Source organism: Heterocephalus glaber, unplaced genomic scaffold (genome assembly GCF_053883595.1).
Source record: "Heterocephalus glaber isolate CG9 unplaced genomic scaffold, H.glaber_assembly_v1.0 deba00001461, whole genome shotgun sequence".
NCBI lineage: Eukaryota > Metazoa > Chordata > Mammalia > Rodentia > Bathyergidae > Heterocephalus > Heterocephalus glaber.
In genome coordinates, this window is record NW_028258308.1 from 409,389 (window position 1) to 428,917 (window position 19,529).

General features: G+C 37.9%; 1 protein-coding gene across 1 annotated transcript in view; it reads left to right on the plus strand.

The window, feature by feature from the left end:
• Positions 1-19,529, plus strand: part of Klhl2 (kelch like family member 2) — a 108,617-nt gene that overhangs the window by 53,756 nt on the left and 35,332 nt on the right. The window contains exon 5 of the mRNA XM_004848225.3: positions 6,793-6,955. Within this exon, the coding sequence (XP_004848282.1) occupies positions 6,793-6,955 (163 nt within the window). The remainder of the gene's footprint in view (positions 1-6,792; positions 6,956-19,529) is intronic.

Here is a 19,529-nt window from a genome sequence, read left to right on the forward strand (position 1 = left end):
AATGACTGTCTCGTTTGTTTTCAGGTCATTCCTGACACTTTAAATAAACAAGTGCTTCTGTAAATATAAAATGGATGCCAAATTAATAGAAATCTAGTTTTAGCAGTGTGCTTGAAGTGAAGTTAACAGTGTGTTTGCATGTTGTGTTAGGCATTCGGAAGTCATATATGGAACTGTCAGGCCTCTTGGTAGTCTCTTCTTAATAAAACTGCTAATGGCTTAGGATTTCAGAGACTTAGAATTAAATTATTTCCCCTATGGAGTATATGTCCTAACTGAAAATAAATTACAGATCCCAGTAGTGAAGCAGAAAAAATGTACATGTCTAAGCAAAACATCTTATGTGTAATTTGGCTTGTCAAACAACATGAAGTAGGATGAAAGCATCTTACTTTGAAATGTGCAGCTGGTGTACGAGTGTCACAGGATGCTAATTGTTTGCCTCGGGTGTCTTCCTTGTCTAGTGTCTACTTGTCTTCTCTAATCAGTGGTGCCCCCCTTCTTTGTTCATTACCGAAAGCATCTCCTGAATGTAACATGTGGCCTTTAATTTGTCTCCATGGGTTGGAAATCAATATAAATGAAATTTTTTTCCAATTTTACAAAATAGTTGCATTTTAGGTTATTTAATTAGCTGCCATATCTTTCTACTTCATATTTCTCTAAACATTGAAAGATACTGCTCTTCACAAGAACAAGAAGAGTAAGGTGGAGACCCTGTAATGTTCTGCAGAGCACTTGCTTATGATGAGAGGCCTTGGAGACACATGGTACTTGGGCCTCTCAGGAGTGGGGGAGTTGCAGAGTTGCCAGGAAGCTGTTCTCATAAATAGCTCTCCTTGCCCATTGCTATGTTGGTTAGCAGTCTAGAGATACAGCAGACAGTCCTCTACTTGCTTCTCCTTGACTTTCTTTTAAATAATATATGACCTTTTCAAGGGTGTATGTTCATTATAGAATATTTAGGAAGTTTTACAAATAAAAATAAGTAGATAAGAAACTTTCAAACTATCACTAACTCCTGATAATCCCTATAAACATTTATGGTATCTCTCTCTCTCTCTCTGTTGTGTGTATTTATTTTTGTTTACAAAAAAGGGAAGGATTGCACTGTTTAGAAATCAGTCTTACTCTAAACACAGTCATACATTGACATCCTGAGAAACTTGTTATTAGGTAATTTCATAATTGTGTGCAAACACAGTTTAGCAACACAGACCTAGGTGTAATAGCCTACTGCATGCCTAGCTATGTGGTACACCTATCATGGTGTATCAGTGTATGTAATTTTTCTTTTTTTTTTTTGGTACTGGGGATCGAACTTGGGTCCTTGTGCTTGCGAGGCAGGTAGCAGAACCGCTGAGCTAAATCCGCGGCCCAACAGTGTATGTAATTTTTATTGACTGAAATGTTGCATGATATTATATTAGGGACATTTTCCAAGTCATTATATATTTGTCTATTAGGTCTTTTTTGTTTGTTTGCTTTGTTTTTTTGAGACAGGGTCTCACTTTGTAGTTCACTTTATAGCTCAGGCTGGCCTCAAACTCAAAGCAGTCCTCCTGCCTCAGCCTCTCAGGTGCTGAGATTACAGGCATATGCCACCACATCCAGATTCTATTATGTCCTTTTTCTACTATGTCCTGTAAAGTTTTCAGGTTTTTTTGATATTATGGAATTTGTTTCGTCTATCTCTTATTATTGGAAACTTAAGTTTTTTTGAAGTTTTGATACTGTAAACAGCACTATAATTAACACTCCTAGCTGAGTCCATCCACATTTGGAGTTTGTTCCAGGGTTCATTAAGTAGCCTTGTGAAAGCAAGGCTTTTGTTCAGCTAGTTTATTTGGGAGGTGATTCCAGGGAGCAGCAGTGAATGATAGTGGGTTTGAACCAGAGAGAAGGGAATACCAGGGATGATACAGACCCCACTATAGCAGCATGCCAAATGCTTAGGAGGCACATGAGCTGTGTTTCTAAGCTGACCTGCCTGGGATCAAAGAGGAAATGTTTCCCTTCCTTTGGACCAGGCTTGCTACCCTAGGGTGGTCCCACAGCGTGATTTCCCCTGTGCTTTTGGGTGTGCAGGTGTGAGTGCCCAGTGCATCCATAAGTCCTGGGAGGAAGCCAGACTGAGGTGCAGCAGAGGCTGGGGTGAGACTGTGTGTCACAATTTCACAGAAGTGATGAGAGTCTTCGGCCACCTGGTCACTGCAGCTGCAGCTTGATAGAGGTGGGGCTAAAAGGATCTGAGGGAGAATGCAGGAAGTGACCCATGTAGATACATTCCTAGAAATAGAGTGTGTAATTGTGGCCCAGAGGATATCCAAAATTGCAAGTCTTTTAAAATACAAGTACCGATGAGAGTAACAAATTAATTTATATTCAAATTGATTAATTTAAGAGGCGCCTTGATATTTCAGGACAGTGATGGCGAACCTTTTCAAGCTTTCAATGATACAAATAGCCTGCTGTGGCATGCGTGCCGTAGGCTCGCCACCACTGTTCTAGGACCTGAGGATACGGCAGGGGAATAAGATAGATGTGATGTTACTGTCAGAGAGCTTACACTTCTTTGCAGGGAGACAGACAAACTTGGGAACAGATGCATGAGATTGATTCAGCTCCAACAGTGTAAGTGCTGGAAGCAGATGAAATGAAGCAGTGCTGTTGGTGACTTGCAAGGGCCTGGGCCCATGGTGAGAGCTTTGGGGACTGAGTGGAGAGGCTCAGGATTGATGGAGTAGAACTGAAGGAAAAAGCTGTGGGAAGGAGAGGCCCTCACCCACTTTCTCCTGGCGGTTCACAGACCTGAGAGAGTTTTGAGAATGTGGTCCTCCCTTTGTATACACATGGGATTTAATCACTCTTAGTGATTGACATCCAAATGTGTAGCAAACTGTGACTGTCCTTTCTTTGATGGTTTGGAATGTGCCTTTGAGTTATATTCATCAGTCTCCGGGTTAGGGCTAAGCACCAATAAATGGAAATTTTCCATTTATTCAAATGATAGGTGGCTAGGAATTTAATGTATCAATTTAATTCTAGTTCATATAAAAAGCATCATTGTTAGATGGGTGTGGAGGCTCACACCTGTAATATCAGCACTCTGGAAGGCTGAGGCAGGAAGCTTGCAAGTTCGAGTCTAGCCTGAGCAATTTAGTGACTTAGTGAGACCCTGTCTCAAAATAAATAAATTAAATTAAATATAAAAAGAGCTGGCATGTAGTTCAGTGTGAAGGCCCTGGTTCAGTTTCCAGTACCCTAGCCCAAGCTGATGTTCAGCTGCTCCTTTGCTCTAGGGAGCTCAGAAAAATAGACATAAATTTATTTGTTGGAATATAGTGACAGTGCTCAAGATATTTTTTATTAGCTGCAGCACATTAAATCACCTCTTTATATTGGTAGGTATTTTCCATTTATTATCAATAGTACAGTTGATCTGCTTTAGTGGAAAATAAGCCATGGGGTTATAACAATGCCAGGTAGAAGCATATTCTTTTTCAGTGATATGTAAAACCACAGGAATCAGAATGGAAATGAAAAGTCTGGAATGTTCAATCTGATCTCACAAATCAGTTTTCCAAATTTCAGTCATTTGTGCACCATTTCCAGGGTTTTCCTGCATTCTGTACTGAGAAAACTATTAAATATTTAATATTTTTCTGTACATTGACTCAGGTTTTGCTTAAGTAAATTTACTTATGAAAGAATGTTTATTTTATTGAAATAAATCAAAGATAATTTAAAAAATATATTCCTGTTAACTAATTCCTAACGATGAACATAAGAATGTCTTACCATAAGAATGTCTAACCATAAGAATGTGTGGCTTCTAAAGTACTTATACCCATTTTGACTAATACTGCTCACACAGCCGCCTTGGCCGATACTATACCAGGTGTGTGATTATAGGCAAGTTTGCACCTTCTTCAAGCCTGTTTACCTTTATGTAATTAGGACAATGAGACATTTATTGCATATGATTAGCCCCAATGCCTGAAAAAATTATTACTCAATAAAGGGAAGCGACTGTGAGAATCTGTTGAAGTGATTGCTATCTTTATTATTTTAATGAAAAGAATATTGGAGGTTTAGAAATTATACAAACACTTCTGTTTTGCACCTAGAGATGGCGCTGAAGATACTAGAACAGCAGACCACCCTTACCTTTCCATAGCTGCTGTTTGACTTGGACAAGCCATTTAACCCCTCTCGGTTGGACTTCTTCATCAGACAGATTAGGAGGTTGATTTGACTGCATCCAGTTCACACCTGTCTAGGTGGTTCTGATCATGGGATATGGTTCATTTGAAATCTGAGCATTTTTCTTTTGCTTTGTTTTAACTGGCCTTTTAATTCATGAAAAAGGCTAGGTAGTTGGTGTGGCCCTAACTGCTTTCCTATTTTTATTACAAGTGACTGATGATCACCACACATTGTGTTAGCAAGCTGGACCAATTAGTGATTGTTTTTTGAAGATGTATGTGATTGATTAATTGTGAGCCACTACAAGTTAGTCCTAGTAAAATTACATCATAAAATGGAGTCATTTTTAAAGGATTTACTGACAAAAGAAAAACATGAATAAACTCTTTCTACACATTTGACTTACCTTTATGTTTAGTATATATTTGCCAAGCGTGGAACCAGTTGACTCATCATTGTGGTCAAGAAACTGTATGTGATTTTCTAGCCACACTTTATGCATTTCATTCTCCTGATAAGGTAGATTTGGGCATAGTAGTGATGAAGTTGAAGTCAGTAAACCAAAGTGAAACCTGCTCTTGCTGCTGCTTTAGATGGTTGTATATGTAAGTGTACGTTCTACTTTCTTTTGGATGACTGAAAAGTAACCATTGAGTGGATGGTTAAAATCATTTAATCAGTTTCCTTATGATTCAGGCTTTTGAAAATAACTTCTGTTACCCACAATAATGGTGTAATGAATCATTTTGTACATATGAGATTTTGTGTGTATATTAGTCTATGTGTAGGTTAAATTGCTGAGTCAGAGGATAGGGGCATTTGTAATTTTGATTGAGATAAAACAAATTGTTCTTCCCGGAAGTTGACTCAGTATACATTCCTGCCAGTATGAGCAAGATGTTTTCTGCTGAACTACTTTTTCCTCCCTAAGTTTCTGTGTTACCCAGCAATTTGAATATTATGGAATTACACTGTGTTGTCTCTGAGAAAATGCTGATTAGATACATGATAATTTCTATTTGTGTAAATTTCAGAGAGACTGAATATTACACCAAAGACCACTTTCTAACTCTGTGTATTTGCTGAATTAAAAGATTGTGCTGCTAAGCATCTTGGAATGTGCTTTATGTTGCTTCAGAGCATGATTATAACAGCATAGAAAAACCTCCAACTTGAAAATTATCAACAAATTAAAGTCTTCCTGAGACTCATTCTAATAACATAACAAACCACACTGTACATAGTATTATGCAAAAGATTTGGCTATAACCACATTATTTATACTTTATCTTTCTTACATTCAGAAAGAAAAGGCATTATCTCCAGATAATATTTCCATTTCCAGAAAAAACTGATAGTAGTTGATGGAGTTGGGCTAAACCCAAAAAATCGCCCTCTTAGTCTTTAATTCTGTTCATTGCTATTTGGTTGTGTATACCGTGTATACAACACACGCAGCTCCTAGATCCCAGAGGGAAAGCTTCAACACTTCATTTGAGCAAACAATGGTAGTTTGTGACATGGAAAGACGTGAGCACTTTGTTTTCCAAATTTAGGTATTATTACATAGACAGGAAAATTATTTTTAAAAATTCATTATTTTCTCTAGTTACTACTCTCTTTGGGTCGCAGTATGGTATATAATAAAGTAATTCCTAAAGGAACTTAGGTGGTTTTATTTTTATTCTAATATAATCTTTTATAACACTGACCATTGTTCTAATAGTTGATGTTTTGAGCTTTTTTTCCTTTATGAAAGAGCAGGAGATACTTAATAACTTCTAAAAGGAGTTTCTCCTCTCTTCCTCAATTTGACTTTCAAATATAGCACTTAACGTAGCACTACTCCAATTCACTTATACAGAAAAGTGTTTCCATTAATGACCTATTTGAAAAAGAATTGTAGTATTGGATGTGGTATTTATAGTGAAGATAATGGTTAAATCCCATAGCATAATCTATAATTAATATAAAATTGCATGGTTACTAAATGTAAATAAAAACTTAAAAGTTACTAGGCAGTTACCTTTTATGCTTTCCTTAGCACATATATTACGTTCTAGAGAAATCATCTGCCTGTAGCTAGTGACTCATGTTGAATTTTAAGTTGTTCCACCCACTAAGGAAGGCAGTTTGTTATGTTATTCAGACGGTAGAAAAACAGGCCTTCCGCAAAACATGGCTTTGTCAGGGTTATGTGTTACTCTAGGTGCATCCCTCCCCACAGTCTTTGAACAAAATCATTTTCATTGAACCATAGCACCCCCTAGCATCCTACTACATAACCTGTGTTTTTAAATTCTGAAGAACATTTTATTTATGCTCACCAAACCATTAATATGAGATGCTGTGATATCTCCTATTCTTGTGATTGAGAAGACCTTTGAAAGATTACATGGAAATTAATGAGAATGTGAAGAATCAGCACTGGTTTCGCAGATTGTTACACTTTCTGTGGAATGTCTGGGTGTGGATACAGACCACAAGCTGTTGCTGGACCTCTTGTGCATTAGGTAGACATAGTACAGAGAAACCGTGTTTTCCCCAGCCAGTTGCCTAAAAACATTCACTTGTGTGTTGCAGGTACTTCTCCCAGCAGCTGGTCTGTTACAGTTACAGGATGTGAAGAAGACTTGCTGTGAATTCTTGGAATCTCAGCTTCACCCCGTCAACTGCTTAGGAATCCGGGCCTTTGCTGATATGCATGCGTGTACGGACCTCCTGAACAAGGCCAACACCTATGCAGGCAAGTGGGATAGACCTTGGCCAAGCTTTAGACTGCAAAGGATCTGGGACTCACGTTTCAGTATATTTATTCTGCAGTGGTCTCTGGGAAATCACATCATGTTTATGGATCTCAACTTAATAAAAATACATTTAAAATCTTAGCGCGTTAGCACTGCATAATTGAAATAATCATAAAATTCTTAACTTGAAAGTAACTATACATTGGTATTAGAACTGAATAATAGAATAATTTTATGCAAATATTGAATCCCTATGTTATTTTCTCTCAGATTGTCAATAAATAGGTATATAAGAAAATGTATACATGTGAAATTAGATTACCTTATGATTTTTTAAAAAAAACTTTCTTTTTCTTGCATCCATGAGAACAGTTTTGTGGCTTACAAATCTTGAAAGCAGTGAAATCTAGATGTGTTGGGATGGAGTAGAAAAGTAACCCTCAAGCTGGGGATTTAGCTCAGTGGTTCCGCTGCCTGCCTCATAGGCGCAAAGTCCTAAGTTTGATCTCTGGTACCGAAAAAAAAAATCAATGGCAATACAAGAAAAATAACCCTCAAGTATAGGCAGTCTTCTCCTTAAACACAAGTTGCCCTGTCCTCCTGCATCTGTCTCTAGCAAAGGGACGCCTGTGGCTGCTGTCAAGAAGTGGTCGCTTTGCCTGCTGTGCAGGTCCCTTGGGCCCCTGCCGCTGGGGAGGAGGGATCGTTGTTAGATCTTTGGAGGTAGCCGAAGCTCACAAAAATAACCTATAATTTACTTTTCTTCAAGTTTATAAACACTCAAAAATACACATTAAAGGTGATGACTAGGAAGTTTGTTAATTTTTTTAACCATCTTTCTGGAAGAAAAACCTGGTGGAAATTACAGTTCACTGTCTTGCATTGCATCTGAGACTTAGAACAGAAGCTTCCACTACCACTGCTTCTCAGTGAGCTCTGGGACCCCACATTCTCCCCGCCTTCAGATAGGAGAGCCCATCCTACCCTCTTGTTTCCTTCGGTGTGTTTACTGTATGAGGATGGGTGCTTTTGGTACATAGATTGGGAGAGAGAGAGAGAGAGAGAGAGAGTGTGTGTGTGTGTGTGTGTGTGTGTATATATGTACATGCATGCACAGAGCATTGGAGAAAAGTATCTCTAGAATCACTCTTGCATTTACCAAATGATGGTTCAAAATGGTTAGTTAAAAAAGAACCCCCCCCAAAACCAAAAAACAAAATATTCCTGCTCACTTCAAACACACTTATTCCATCGTTCTTAACACTTTTTGAAGCAGTTCTGGAAATCCTTTTTCATGAATGTCTTCAGTTATGCTGTTGTGGCTGCCTTGATGTCTGGAAATAATTTGAAACATTTACCTTTCATGGTCATTTTGGTTTTGGGGAAGAGCCGGAGGTCACAAGATGGTGGATCTGGTGAGTCAGGTGGATGAGGAATATTTTTATTTGACAGCAACTTCTATAAACGTTTTGAATCAGTTCAGGACATTGAGACACCTACAGAAACACAGCTAAAGGCACAAAAGAAGACTCCCAGAACTGCTTCAGAAAGTGGCAAGAATGATGGGATGGATGTGTTCAAAGTGAGGGGAAGAATTTTGAAGGTGATAAATACCAATATGTCTTTTACTGTAATATATTTTTATTTTAATTTAAATATTCAGTGTATTTTTTTTGTTTTGTTTTTTGTTTTTGGTACTGGGGATTGAACTCCAGTCTTTGTGCTTGCAAGGCAGCCAGGCAGAACCACTGAGCTGAATCCCTGGCAGATATTCACAGAATTTATAAACTTGTACCATCTTTTTTTTTTTGGTACCAGGGATTGAACTCAGGACCTTGTGCTGGTGAGGCAGGCGGGGGAACCACTGAGCTAATCCATGGCCCCTTAAAAGTGCTTTTTTTCTTTTCTTTTTTCTTTTTTGCTATACTGGGGATCAAACTCGGGACCTTGCACTTGCTAGGGAGGCAATGGGACCACTAGCTAAATCCCCAGCCCTCCCACGGTGTTTTAACAAGACACAATAGATCTAATAAATTTAACCTTCATAGATTTCTTTTTTCTCCACATTTTTTATCAGTGCATATTGATTATACAGATGAATGGGTTTCATTTTGGCAGATTGATATGTGCACGTAACATACTGAATAAAGTTGGAATAATGCATAAGATATACAAGCATAGTTCATTTCCTGTTGCTGGGATAAAATTCCTGACACCTGAAACCTAAAGGAGAAGAGATTTAATTTGGCTCCCAGTTTCAGAGGATTCAATCCAGGATTGGTTTGCTCAATACAGAAACGTCATTGTATAAGGGTGTGGTGGAGCAAAGCTGCTCTGTTCATGGTGGCTGGGAAGCACAGGAGGGGAATAGCACATGAGAAGAGCAGGTGAGGGGCCAGAGACAGTGCACACTTCCAGGACCTGCCACACACACCCAGTGAGTGCTTTACTAATCACCTGGGCCGTTCTCAAGCCAGTCAAGGAGAGAATCTAGCTTAACTGTCACACATCATATGCTATACCCCAGACTCTTGTTCTCTCTCAGTCACCAACTTCTATTGTGCATGACTAGGCTGTGGTCTACAGCATTTTATCCCATTTTCTCTCTTGGCCTCCAGGCATACCTCTGTCTTTAATATCTAGATTATCTTTTCCTTTCTGTATTTTGTTTCTTCTGCCATTAGTAGCTTCAAAATCTATATCATTGGCTGACTTGAGACCCCCTCCTCATAATTCCTTGTGGCCATGACTTTTCTTCTGTAAACTCACCTGTCATTTCAGACCACCATTCAAGAACATGCTCGGGCCAGGGAATTAGCTCAGTGGTTCCACTGCCTGCATCACAAGCACAAGGTCCTGAGTTTGATCTCCAGTACCAAAAAAAAAAAAAAGCACATGCTGGACCTGACTGACATTTAGAACTCGAGGGTCTCAGCCTTTGTGCTGACTATTCCTGCCTTCTCCTTCCCTTACACTTTTTCATAAATCTGTGCTGTCTGATCCCATTTCTCCCACAACTCTTGGTTGTTCAGCTTAGATCCAATGGTCAGTCATTTCAAAGCCATCTTCTTCAATTTGCCTAGCATGGCCCAAACTGCTATGAGTGACAGAGAATGGGCTTAACATAGTTACCCTGCATGTAAGGAGTTTATAGTTCAGTAGTAATAAATGCACACCCAAATTAAGTATATTTGGATTATGCCCTGTTCTCTCTAAAAGTAATTTTTATAACATTTTCTTCAAAATGATAACTTCCATTATTATCCTTCTTCCTATAATTTAGGCTAGCAATCACAACTTGGGGTAACATCAGAATAAGCCTATGATTTGGGTGCTGCCCTCTTGGAAGACACTTGTGTTGAATGAGTGGTTTTATTAGTAGTAGTATCAGCCATGGCATACTAAAGAATACATGCTGATTATTTAAGGGTCTATTGCAGTTAATTTACTGATATACAAGATTTTTTCCCCTGAAGAACTGAAAGCACTTGATATACAGCTCTTCTTAACTGAATTCATGCTGACTTAAAAACACTTCTTAAAAGAATTAATCATTTTTATATCCTTGCACTCATTATGGTCCTCATTATGTCTCAGTAAACTATGTGCAGTCTGTGCTCTGCTTTGTTGACAGTTTTATCTAGCTGAGATGAGTTAGCTGTTCTCAGGTTTCACCAAAACTGTCTGTTAGTGGAACTGGTGGAAATATATATGTGAACTTTTTCTCCTAGAAATTAAATAGTATTGAGAATCAAAGAATCACAGAGTATTAGTACTTTCAGAAATTAGACTGCAAGGGCCAGGGATTTAGCTCAGTGGTTCTGTCGCCTGCCTCACAAGTGCAAGGTCCCGAGTTCGATCCCCGGTACCAAAAAAACCCTGCAACCTTCATCGAGGGCAGCGAAATAAAAACTGTTTAAAATGCAGAGGAAAAGAGAAACTTTAATTACCTCATCTAGTCTTTATACATCAAAAAAAAATAGATTAGTACTTAGCAATTATCTAGCCTAACACTTTTCTTTTTATTAATAAGGAAAATGAAGATCGGGTGTATCTTTATTTTCCCCAAAACATTTTTTCTATAGAGAGGAATTGTTTGAGGATCTAAGACACTGTTGTACTCACGCACTTGCCCTGCCTTCTCAGGTGAAATTCTCTATTAAGTAAAGTACAGAGGAATTAGAGAGACCTCTATGCCTCATGGCATTTAATATTATCCAAAAAAGTACTTAGTGTTTAGAAATCAAATATAAACAATACTTTGTACCTTATTATAAGGTACAAAACAGAACAAGTAAGAATTTGGACTTAGATTGTTTCATTGCATTTTTAGGGGGATGGGAGAGGGAGAGGATTCCACACATGTATGGAAAAACATGTATATACTGCATATTACATATGCAGTATCTGTATAATGTATATTGCAGAATGAAGGCATAGTTCTTATGACTGAGAATTATGTCTATTTCAGTTATGGTATTGTTTGGGGAAAAGAAACTGATTGTTAAATGCCAGTATGACTACGTTAGACTTTTATTTGGTGGCCAGAAGTAACCTGAAGGCAAGTTACTAAAGTCACAGTGAAGCTGTGTGTTGTAAACAGAAAGATATGCCATTATGTGGATTAAAGATACAGGTGCAAAGGTTGATGTCAATAACGGGGGGAGAATTAGGGTGATGAAGGAGATTAATGAAGCAAGATTGTTGGCATGGAAAGTAATTCTGAGTAAACTCTCGTCTGAGATGGCCCGCTCTTTAGCACTACATTTTAGGTATATGCTTTCTATGTACCTCAACTTTGTGAAAAGTAGTAGGCTTATATTGGCCAAACCAGTCCAGTGGTGTTTGGACTTTAGTAGACAGTGAATTCAATAAGAATTGATTATTTCTTTCCTTTCAGCTTGAATCAGACCATAGCTATGAAACTGAGTTCATTTTCAGGTTCTGTGTCTTAAGAAAGAGTGATAAACTGAAACATTGAATTTGTTCCTTGTGAAAATTGGAAAGAATTTCATGAGACAGATTAATGTTCTATTTACTGTGGTAGGCAGACATAGCACCAGTGCTGCAAAATAAAAAAAAAATTTTACTGCAGTGTAAAGAATTACACGCAGTAAGTATTCAAGGACCATGTGACTGTCTTGCTTGCTGGTGATATGTACAAACTGTGGTCAGAATAGTTGATTATGAAGAATGTGGAGATTATCATACATGTTACAATGTTGTGTCAGGGGATTACGGGAGTTCATAAAAGTAGGCTTGGGAGAGAGAAAAGGGGGTTGTTTAATGGGTATAGAGTTCTTCTTTTTTTTTTTTGGTACTGGGAATTGAACTTGGGTCCTTGTGCTTGCACAGCAGGCGGTGAAACCACTGAGCTAAATTGCCAGCTGGGTATAGAGTTCTATATTAGCAAGATGAAGTAGTCCTAGAGATGTTTCACAACAATGTGAATAAACCTAACACTACTGAGCATTGAAAATGATTAAGGTGGTACATTTTGGGTTGGAATTGGAGTGGATAGTAGAGCCATTAAGACACAAAAGGTAACACAGGAGGGCCAGCAGGTATCTGGGGGGAAGATACTGAAACTGCTTTATAGATTGGTCTTACCTTGATTGCTAAACCAGCAGTGAGATACAGTGCCAACTTAGAGGTTCTTACACTGTGCAAGATGTTTAGCAATAGCGAAAGACAGCTTTACCAAGAAAACACTTGATTTAATTTGAGGAGAAATTTCAACAGATACAGTCAGACAAGCTTGGTCAAGCATTAGGCCAAGAATTAGTCAAAGACAGGAAAGAAAATGGCTGAGGAGTGATCAGTTCTAAAATTCAGCCTCTCCTGAGATCCTGATTCCAGACACTGGAAAAGAACCCCACTTGGCAAGAAAAAAAAGGAGAAGAAAGAAACAAAAAAAGGAAAAGAAAAAGGAAATAAGCAACAGGAAAATAGTGCAATGATGGGAGTAATAACTTTCAGTAATAACTCTCCAATGACTGGTCTCAATTTCCAATCAAAAGATGCAGAATGGCAGAACAGATCAAGAAACAAAACCCAGGCCTCCTTACCACTGCCCCTGGCATCAAGGAGCAGAGCTGCCCCCAGTGCCGAGGAGGTGAGCCTTGTGGGCGCCAGCAGCACCCCACACCCAGTTGAAATGAGAAGACACATAAACAAGTTTCAAAACCAGACTTACAGATTACCTGAAGCAACCCCAAAGGGAAACAAGATGGAACAATCTGATACTCAACCACGTAGACTCCCTGAACTGCCAACAAAAGAGGATCTGGAAAAAATGAAATCAGAAATAATTTCTCAGATAGTAGAGATTGTGCCCATAGTGCAAGACATGATTAATAAATCTAGAGAGGAACAGATACACAAAAAGAGAAGCTGAGGAACATGATGGAATACCAACATAGGAAACAAATGGAATCCATAAAACAGATGCAAACATATTTCCAGGAGATTAAAAACTCCATTGAAAGTTTATGCAGCAGAATGAGCCAATGCGAGGATAGAATTTCAGATATAGAAGATAGAATTGCAATTAGTGACCAGGAAAAAAAGAATTTCTTTAAAATAGTAAGGGACCACAAGAAATCAATCCAGCAGCTGCTAGACGATGCAAAAAAGAATAACATCACAGTGATGGGAGTCAGGGAAGAAACAAGAGAGAGTGTAGATGACATAAAGAAACTGTTCACAGAAGTAATGGCAGAAAACTTCCCAAATAGGGGAAAAGAACTTGACATAGAGATAAGTGAGGTATATAGGACTCCAATTAGCCTTGATCAAAAAAAATCTACACATAGGTGTATAATTGTTAAGATTCCAGAAACCCAACAGAAGAAGAAAATTCTACAAGCAGTTAGAGAAAAGAAACAAATCACATACAAAGGAAAGCCCATCAGAATCACAGCAGACTTCTCAAAACAAACCCACAAGGCAAGAAGAGCATGGAGCAATGTATTTCAAGCCCTATAGGAAAACAACCTCCAACACAGCTTGATGTACCCTGCAAAACTATCTTTCAAAATTGATGGGAGAAATAAGATACTTTCATGACAAAGAGCACCTTAGCAACTTCATCAATACCAAACGAGCCCTCCAAAAAATTGAAGACAATATCCTAGGAAAAGACAGTGAGGATCACAACCTCAGGAAGCCCTGCAGAATGAATCCATCAGGCACGACAAGAAATTAAACACAAAGGGGGAGAATCCAACAAAAAGAAAAAGTCATGACAAGGGCGAGTCAATACATATCTGTTATAACCATCAATGTTAATAGTCTCAATTCACCAATCAAAAGAAATAGACTGGCAGATGGGTCAAGAAGCAAGATTCAACAGTATGCTGCATAAAAGAAACACACTTAATTCAAAAAGAAACTCATAGACTGAAAGTTAAAGGGTGGAAAACAACACTCCATGCTACAGGAACCCGAAAAAAAGCAGGAGTAGCTATTGTCTGTGCAGATCAAGTGGATTTCAAACCAACACTGATTAAGAGAGACAAAGAAGGACACTATATCCTTGTAAAGGGAACAATCCAAGAGGAAGAGATGACAATCATAAACATATATGCACCAAACATTAGTGTGACAACTATATAAAACAAACACAGACATGAAAAATCAAATAAGGATTAATACAATAGTAGTGGGGACCTCATTACACCACAATCACAAATAAGTAGATCACCTAGACAAAAAATAAGCAATGAAATACTAGAACTCAAACAAACTCTTGAACAAATGAACTTAAAAGATGTTTACAGAGTGTTCTACCCCACAAAATCAGAATACATATTCTTTTCAGTTACACATGGGTCGTTCTCCATAATAGACCACATACTCGCTCATAGAACATGTTTAAGTACAAAGGAATTGAAGTTATCCCGTGTATATTGTCAGACCATAGTACGATGAAATTGGAGAGCAATAGCAAAAGAAATCGCAAGAATTTCATAACACATGGAAACTGCAGAACACATTTCTGAATAACCAATGGGTCACAGAGGAAATTAAGATATCAGACAGTTCCTACAACTAAATGACAATGCTAATACAACATTTCAGAATCTATGGGACACAATGAAAGCAGTCTTACAAGGGAAATTCATAGCAGTGAATACTCATATTAGGAAAACAGAATGAGCTCAATTGTACAACCTGATGCTGAACCTCAAGCTTCTAGAAAAAGAAGAGCAGGACAACCCCAGAGCTCATACAAGGGAGGAAATTATAAAAATCAGAGCAGAAATCAATGCCATGGAGACTAAGAGAATAATACAAAAAAATCAATGAAGCCAAGAGTTGGTTCTTTGAAAGAATAAACAAAATTGACAAACCCTTAGCCAACCTTATCAAAAAAAGGAAAGAAAATGCCCAAATCCATGCAATTAGGAATGAAAAGGGTGAAGTTACAACAGACTCAGCAGAAATCCAGAGGATCATCAATACCTACTTCCAGAATCTATACGCCAATAAGATGGAAAGTACATAATAAATGGACAGATTCCTAGATACATGTGAATTACCAAAGTTGAAGGAAGATGACCTAAAAATTCTAAACAACCCAATATCAATCAATGAAATTGAAAATGTAATTAAAAACTTACCAACTAAGAAAAGCCTGGGTCCTGATGGCTTCATGCTGAATTCTATGAGACATTTAGAGAGGAACTACTGCCACTACTGTTTAAACTCTTTAATGAAATTGAAAGGGAAGCAGTACTCCCAAATTCATTCCTGTAAGCAAACATCACCTTGATCCCCAAAGCAGAGAAAGACACAATGGAAAAAGAGAACTATAGGCCAATCTCACTAATGAGCATAGATGCAAAAGTCCTTAATAAAATACTGGCAAATAGAATACAGAAGATCATCAAGGACATCATACACCCTGACCAAGTGGGATTCATCCCAGGGATGCAGGGATGGTTCAACATATGCAAATCAATAAATGCAATACACTATATCAATAGAGCCAAGGACAAAAACTACATGATCTCTCAATAGATGCAGAAAAAGCATTTGACAAAATCCAACATGCATTTATGATAAAAACTCTGCAAAAAATTAGAATGACTATCTCTACCTCAACCTGATAAAAGCCATCTATGAAAAACCAACAGCTAATATCATACTAAATGGTCAAAATCTGAAATCCTTCACACTAAAATCAGGAACAAGACAAGGATGTCCAGTATCACCACTCATGTTCAATATAGTCTTGGAAACATTAGCTGCAGCCATTAGACAAGAGAAAGAAATAAAAGAAATAAAGACAGGAAATGAAGTCAAATTGTCATTATTTGCAGATGACATGATACTCTATATAGAAGATCCCAAGAACTCCACCAAAAGTCTTCTAGTCTTAATAACCAAATTCAGTAACGTAGCTGGATTACAAGGTCAACACACAAAAATCAATAGCTTTCCTCTACACCAATGACAGACTCACTGAGACAGGAATAGGGCAAACAATTACTTTCACAGTAGAATCCAAAAAACTGAAATACCTAGGAATCAACCTAACAAAAGAAATCAAAGACCTCTTCTCTGAAAAGAGAAATTAAAGGTGATATCAGAAAATGGAAAGACATCCCTTGCTCCTTGGTAGGCAGAATGAACAGAGTGAAAATGGCCATTCTTCCAAAACTGCTATATAGATTCAGTGCAATCCCAATTGAAATTCCAGCAGCATACTTCACAGACCTGGAGAAAACAATCCAAAAATTCATTTGGAACAAGAAGAGACCTACAATCTCAAAAGCAATTCTAGGCGACACAGACATGGCAGGGGGTATCATAACCCCCAACTTGAAACTATACTACAAAGCTACAGTGATGAAAACAGCATGGTCCTGGCAATAAGGACCAAAATGTGTAATAGATAATGTGAAATACGAAGAAAAGGGGAAAAGGGGAAGCAGAATTGGGAGGGGTAGGGGAAAGGAAAGAAGGGAATGGAATTAATATGAGAAAATGAAAACGTGGAAACAAAGTCTTTGTAAATAGGTAGGGATGGAGGGGTTGAAGGGAGGACAGCAGAATGGGGAAAAATAAGAACCAGGAGGGATTATGTAAAGGTGCAAATTTCCATTGATGAATGTCATCATATTGTATACTTAAAATATACCAATAAAATTAATTTTAAATAAACAAAACCCAACAATATCAGTATATAAGAAATACATTGAGTCCAAAAAGAAATTTACAGGTTAAATATCAGAGGTTGGAAAATAATACTGTGTGCCAGAGGAATCCAGAGAAAAGCAGGAGTAGCTATCATAATTTCAGACGAAGTGGGTTTCAAGCCAAAACTAGTCAGTAGAACAAAGAAGGTCACTACATATTGGGTAAAGGAACAATTTGTAGCCTTAAAGAAACTATAGTCACAGCTGGTTAATTTAGAAGTCTGAATTTGCAAACAACAAAAGCCTCTCACACTAAGGTAAAAAGAAAGTTTAATGACCTGTTGATTACTACATATATGTCTGCACAGAAGAAACAGGATACATGGAAAGAAGGTTACATTACCAGATCAAAAGAGCACCAACTCCTGAAATCCAGGCTGGGGAATCCTGTATACGGCTTTCATGATTCCGGCAAAGAAGGATCTTGGACAGAGCATCTTCTCCATGGATGAGTCTCCAAGTCCCCCTACCAGTGAGGCCCCTTAAATAGCAATTGAGATGAAAGTGGCAGTGTCACAACTGTGTGCTCGACCAGAAGCAGTGAGTTTACAGCCCTCAGCAACTGGCCAAGTGTCCAAAGGAACAAACATCTGCATCTCTAGATAGATAAGAAAGGGGATGTCGCTGAGAGCAGACCAGGCTCACAAATTTCTGCTCATGTCAAAATGTTCTGCCAGACATCCTGATGTCTAATCTTTAGAATAAGGCCACGGCACTGTTATGAATAGGGAAAATCTTTCGACATTTTAACCTTTCACAGTTCAGAAAGAATGAATAATAATATACAGGCACCAAACACAGGCATGCCTAGCCTCATAAAACAGACACTACTAGACATAAAAAAAAGTCAAACACCAGTATGATTATAGTAGGGGAACTTGATACCTCACTGTCACAGAGAGATCAACTAAAAAAATCAAAACAGAAATATCAGAGGTGAGCCAAACTTTCAAACAAATGGACTTAACAGTTATCTACAGAGTCTTCCACTAAACAATGCATGTTCTTCTCAGCTGCACATGGGATTTTCTCTAAAAGAGACCACGTGCTAGCTCATCAAGCCTGCTTAATAAATATAAAAGAATCAAAATTATCCCATGCATATTATCAGATGATCATAGTGTGATGAAATGAGAAATCAGTGGCAAAAGAAACCACAGAATGTATGCAGATGCATGGAAATTAAACAGTATCCTCTTGAATACTTAATCAGTGGGTCACAGAAGAAATCAAGGAAGAAACTAGACAGTTCCTAGAATCAAATGATAACGCCAGTACAACATCTCAAGTTACAGGACACAATAAAAGCTGTCCTAAGAGGAAAGTTTATAGCTGTGAATACTGCTCACATCAGAAAAACAGCAAGTCCAAATAACCTAATGAAGCACCTCCATGTCCAAGAAAAATGAAAACAATTAGGATTCCAAGGTACTACAAGGAAGAAAGTTATAAAAATTGGATCAGAAATTAATGAAATTGAGGCAAAAAAAAGAAAACCAATACAATGAATTGAAGAGCTGATTCTTTGAAAGAATAAACAAAATAGATACTTAGCCAATCTTACCAAAATAAAGGAAAGAAGAGACCCAGTACAGTCCAATTAGAAATGAAAAAGGTGAAATCACAATGGACTGTACTGAAATCCAGAAGATTATTAGTAACTGCTTTGAGAACCTGTACTCTAAGAAAATGGAGAATTCAGAAGAAATGCATAGATTCCCAGATACAAATGAACTGTGAAAGCTGAACCAAAAGACATACGTAAAATCCTTGAATATTCCAATATTGCACAATGATATTGAAGAAGTAATTTAAAAAAATTACCAGCCTAGAAAAACCCCAGGTCCCAAAAGATTCACTGCTGAATTCCGCAAGAACTTTGGCGGAGATCTAACACCAGCACTCCTCAAAGTCTAATGAAGTCGAAAGGGAGTACTCTCAAACTCATTCCTGGAAACCAGCATTTCCTGATTCTAAAAACCAAAAATTCAACCAAAAAAGGGAACTATAGGCGAATCTCTTTAATAAACAGACACAAGAAGGTCATACACTATGACCAAGTGAACTTTATCCCAAGGATGCAAGGATGGCTCAGCATATGCAAATCAATAGATGTAATACATCCCATAAACAGAAGCAAGGACAGGTCATCTCAGTTGGCGCAGAAAAAGCCTTTGACAAAATCCAAAGCTGGAAGAAAATAAATATAGAAGGCCTTTATCTCAAGCTGATAAAAGATATTTGTGCCAAACCAACAGCTGATGTCATATTAAAGGGGGAAGAGCTGAAAGCTTTCTGTCCTGTTCCAGGAACAAGACAAGGATACCCACTATCACCACTCCTGTTCAGTATAGTTCTCGAAACATTA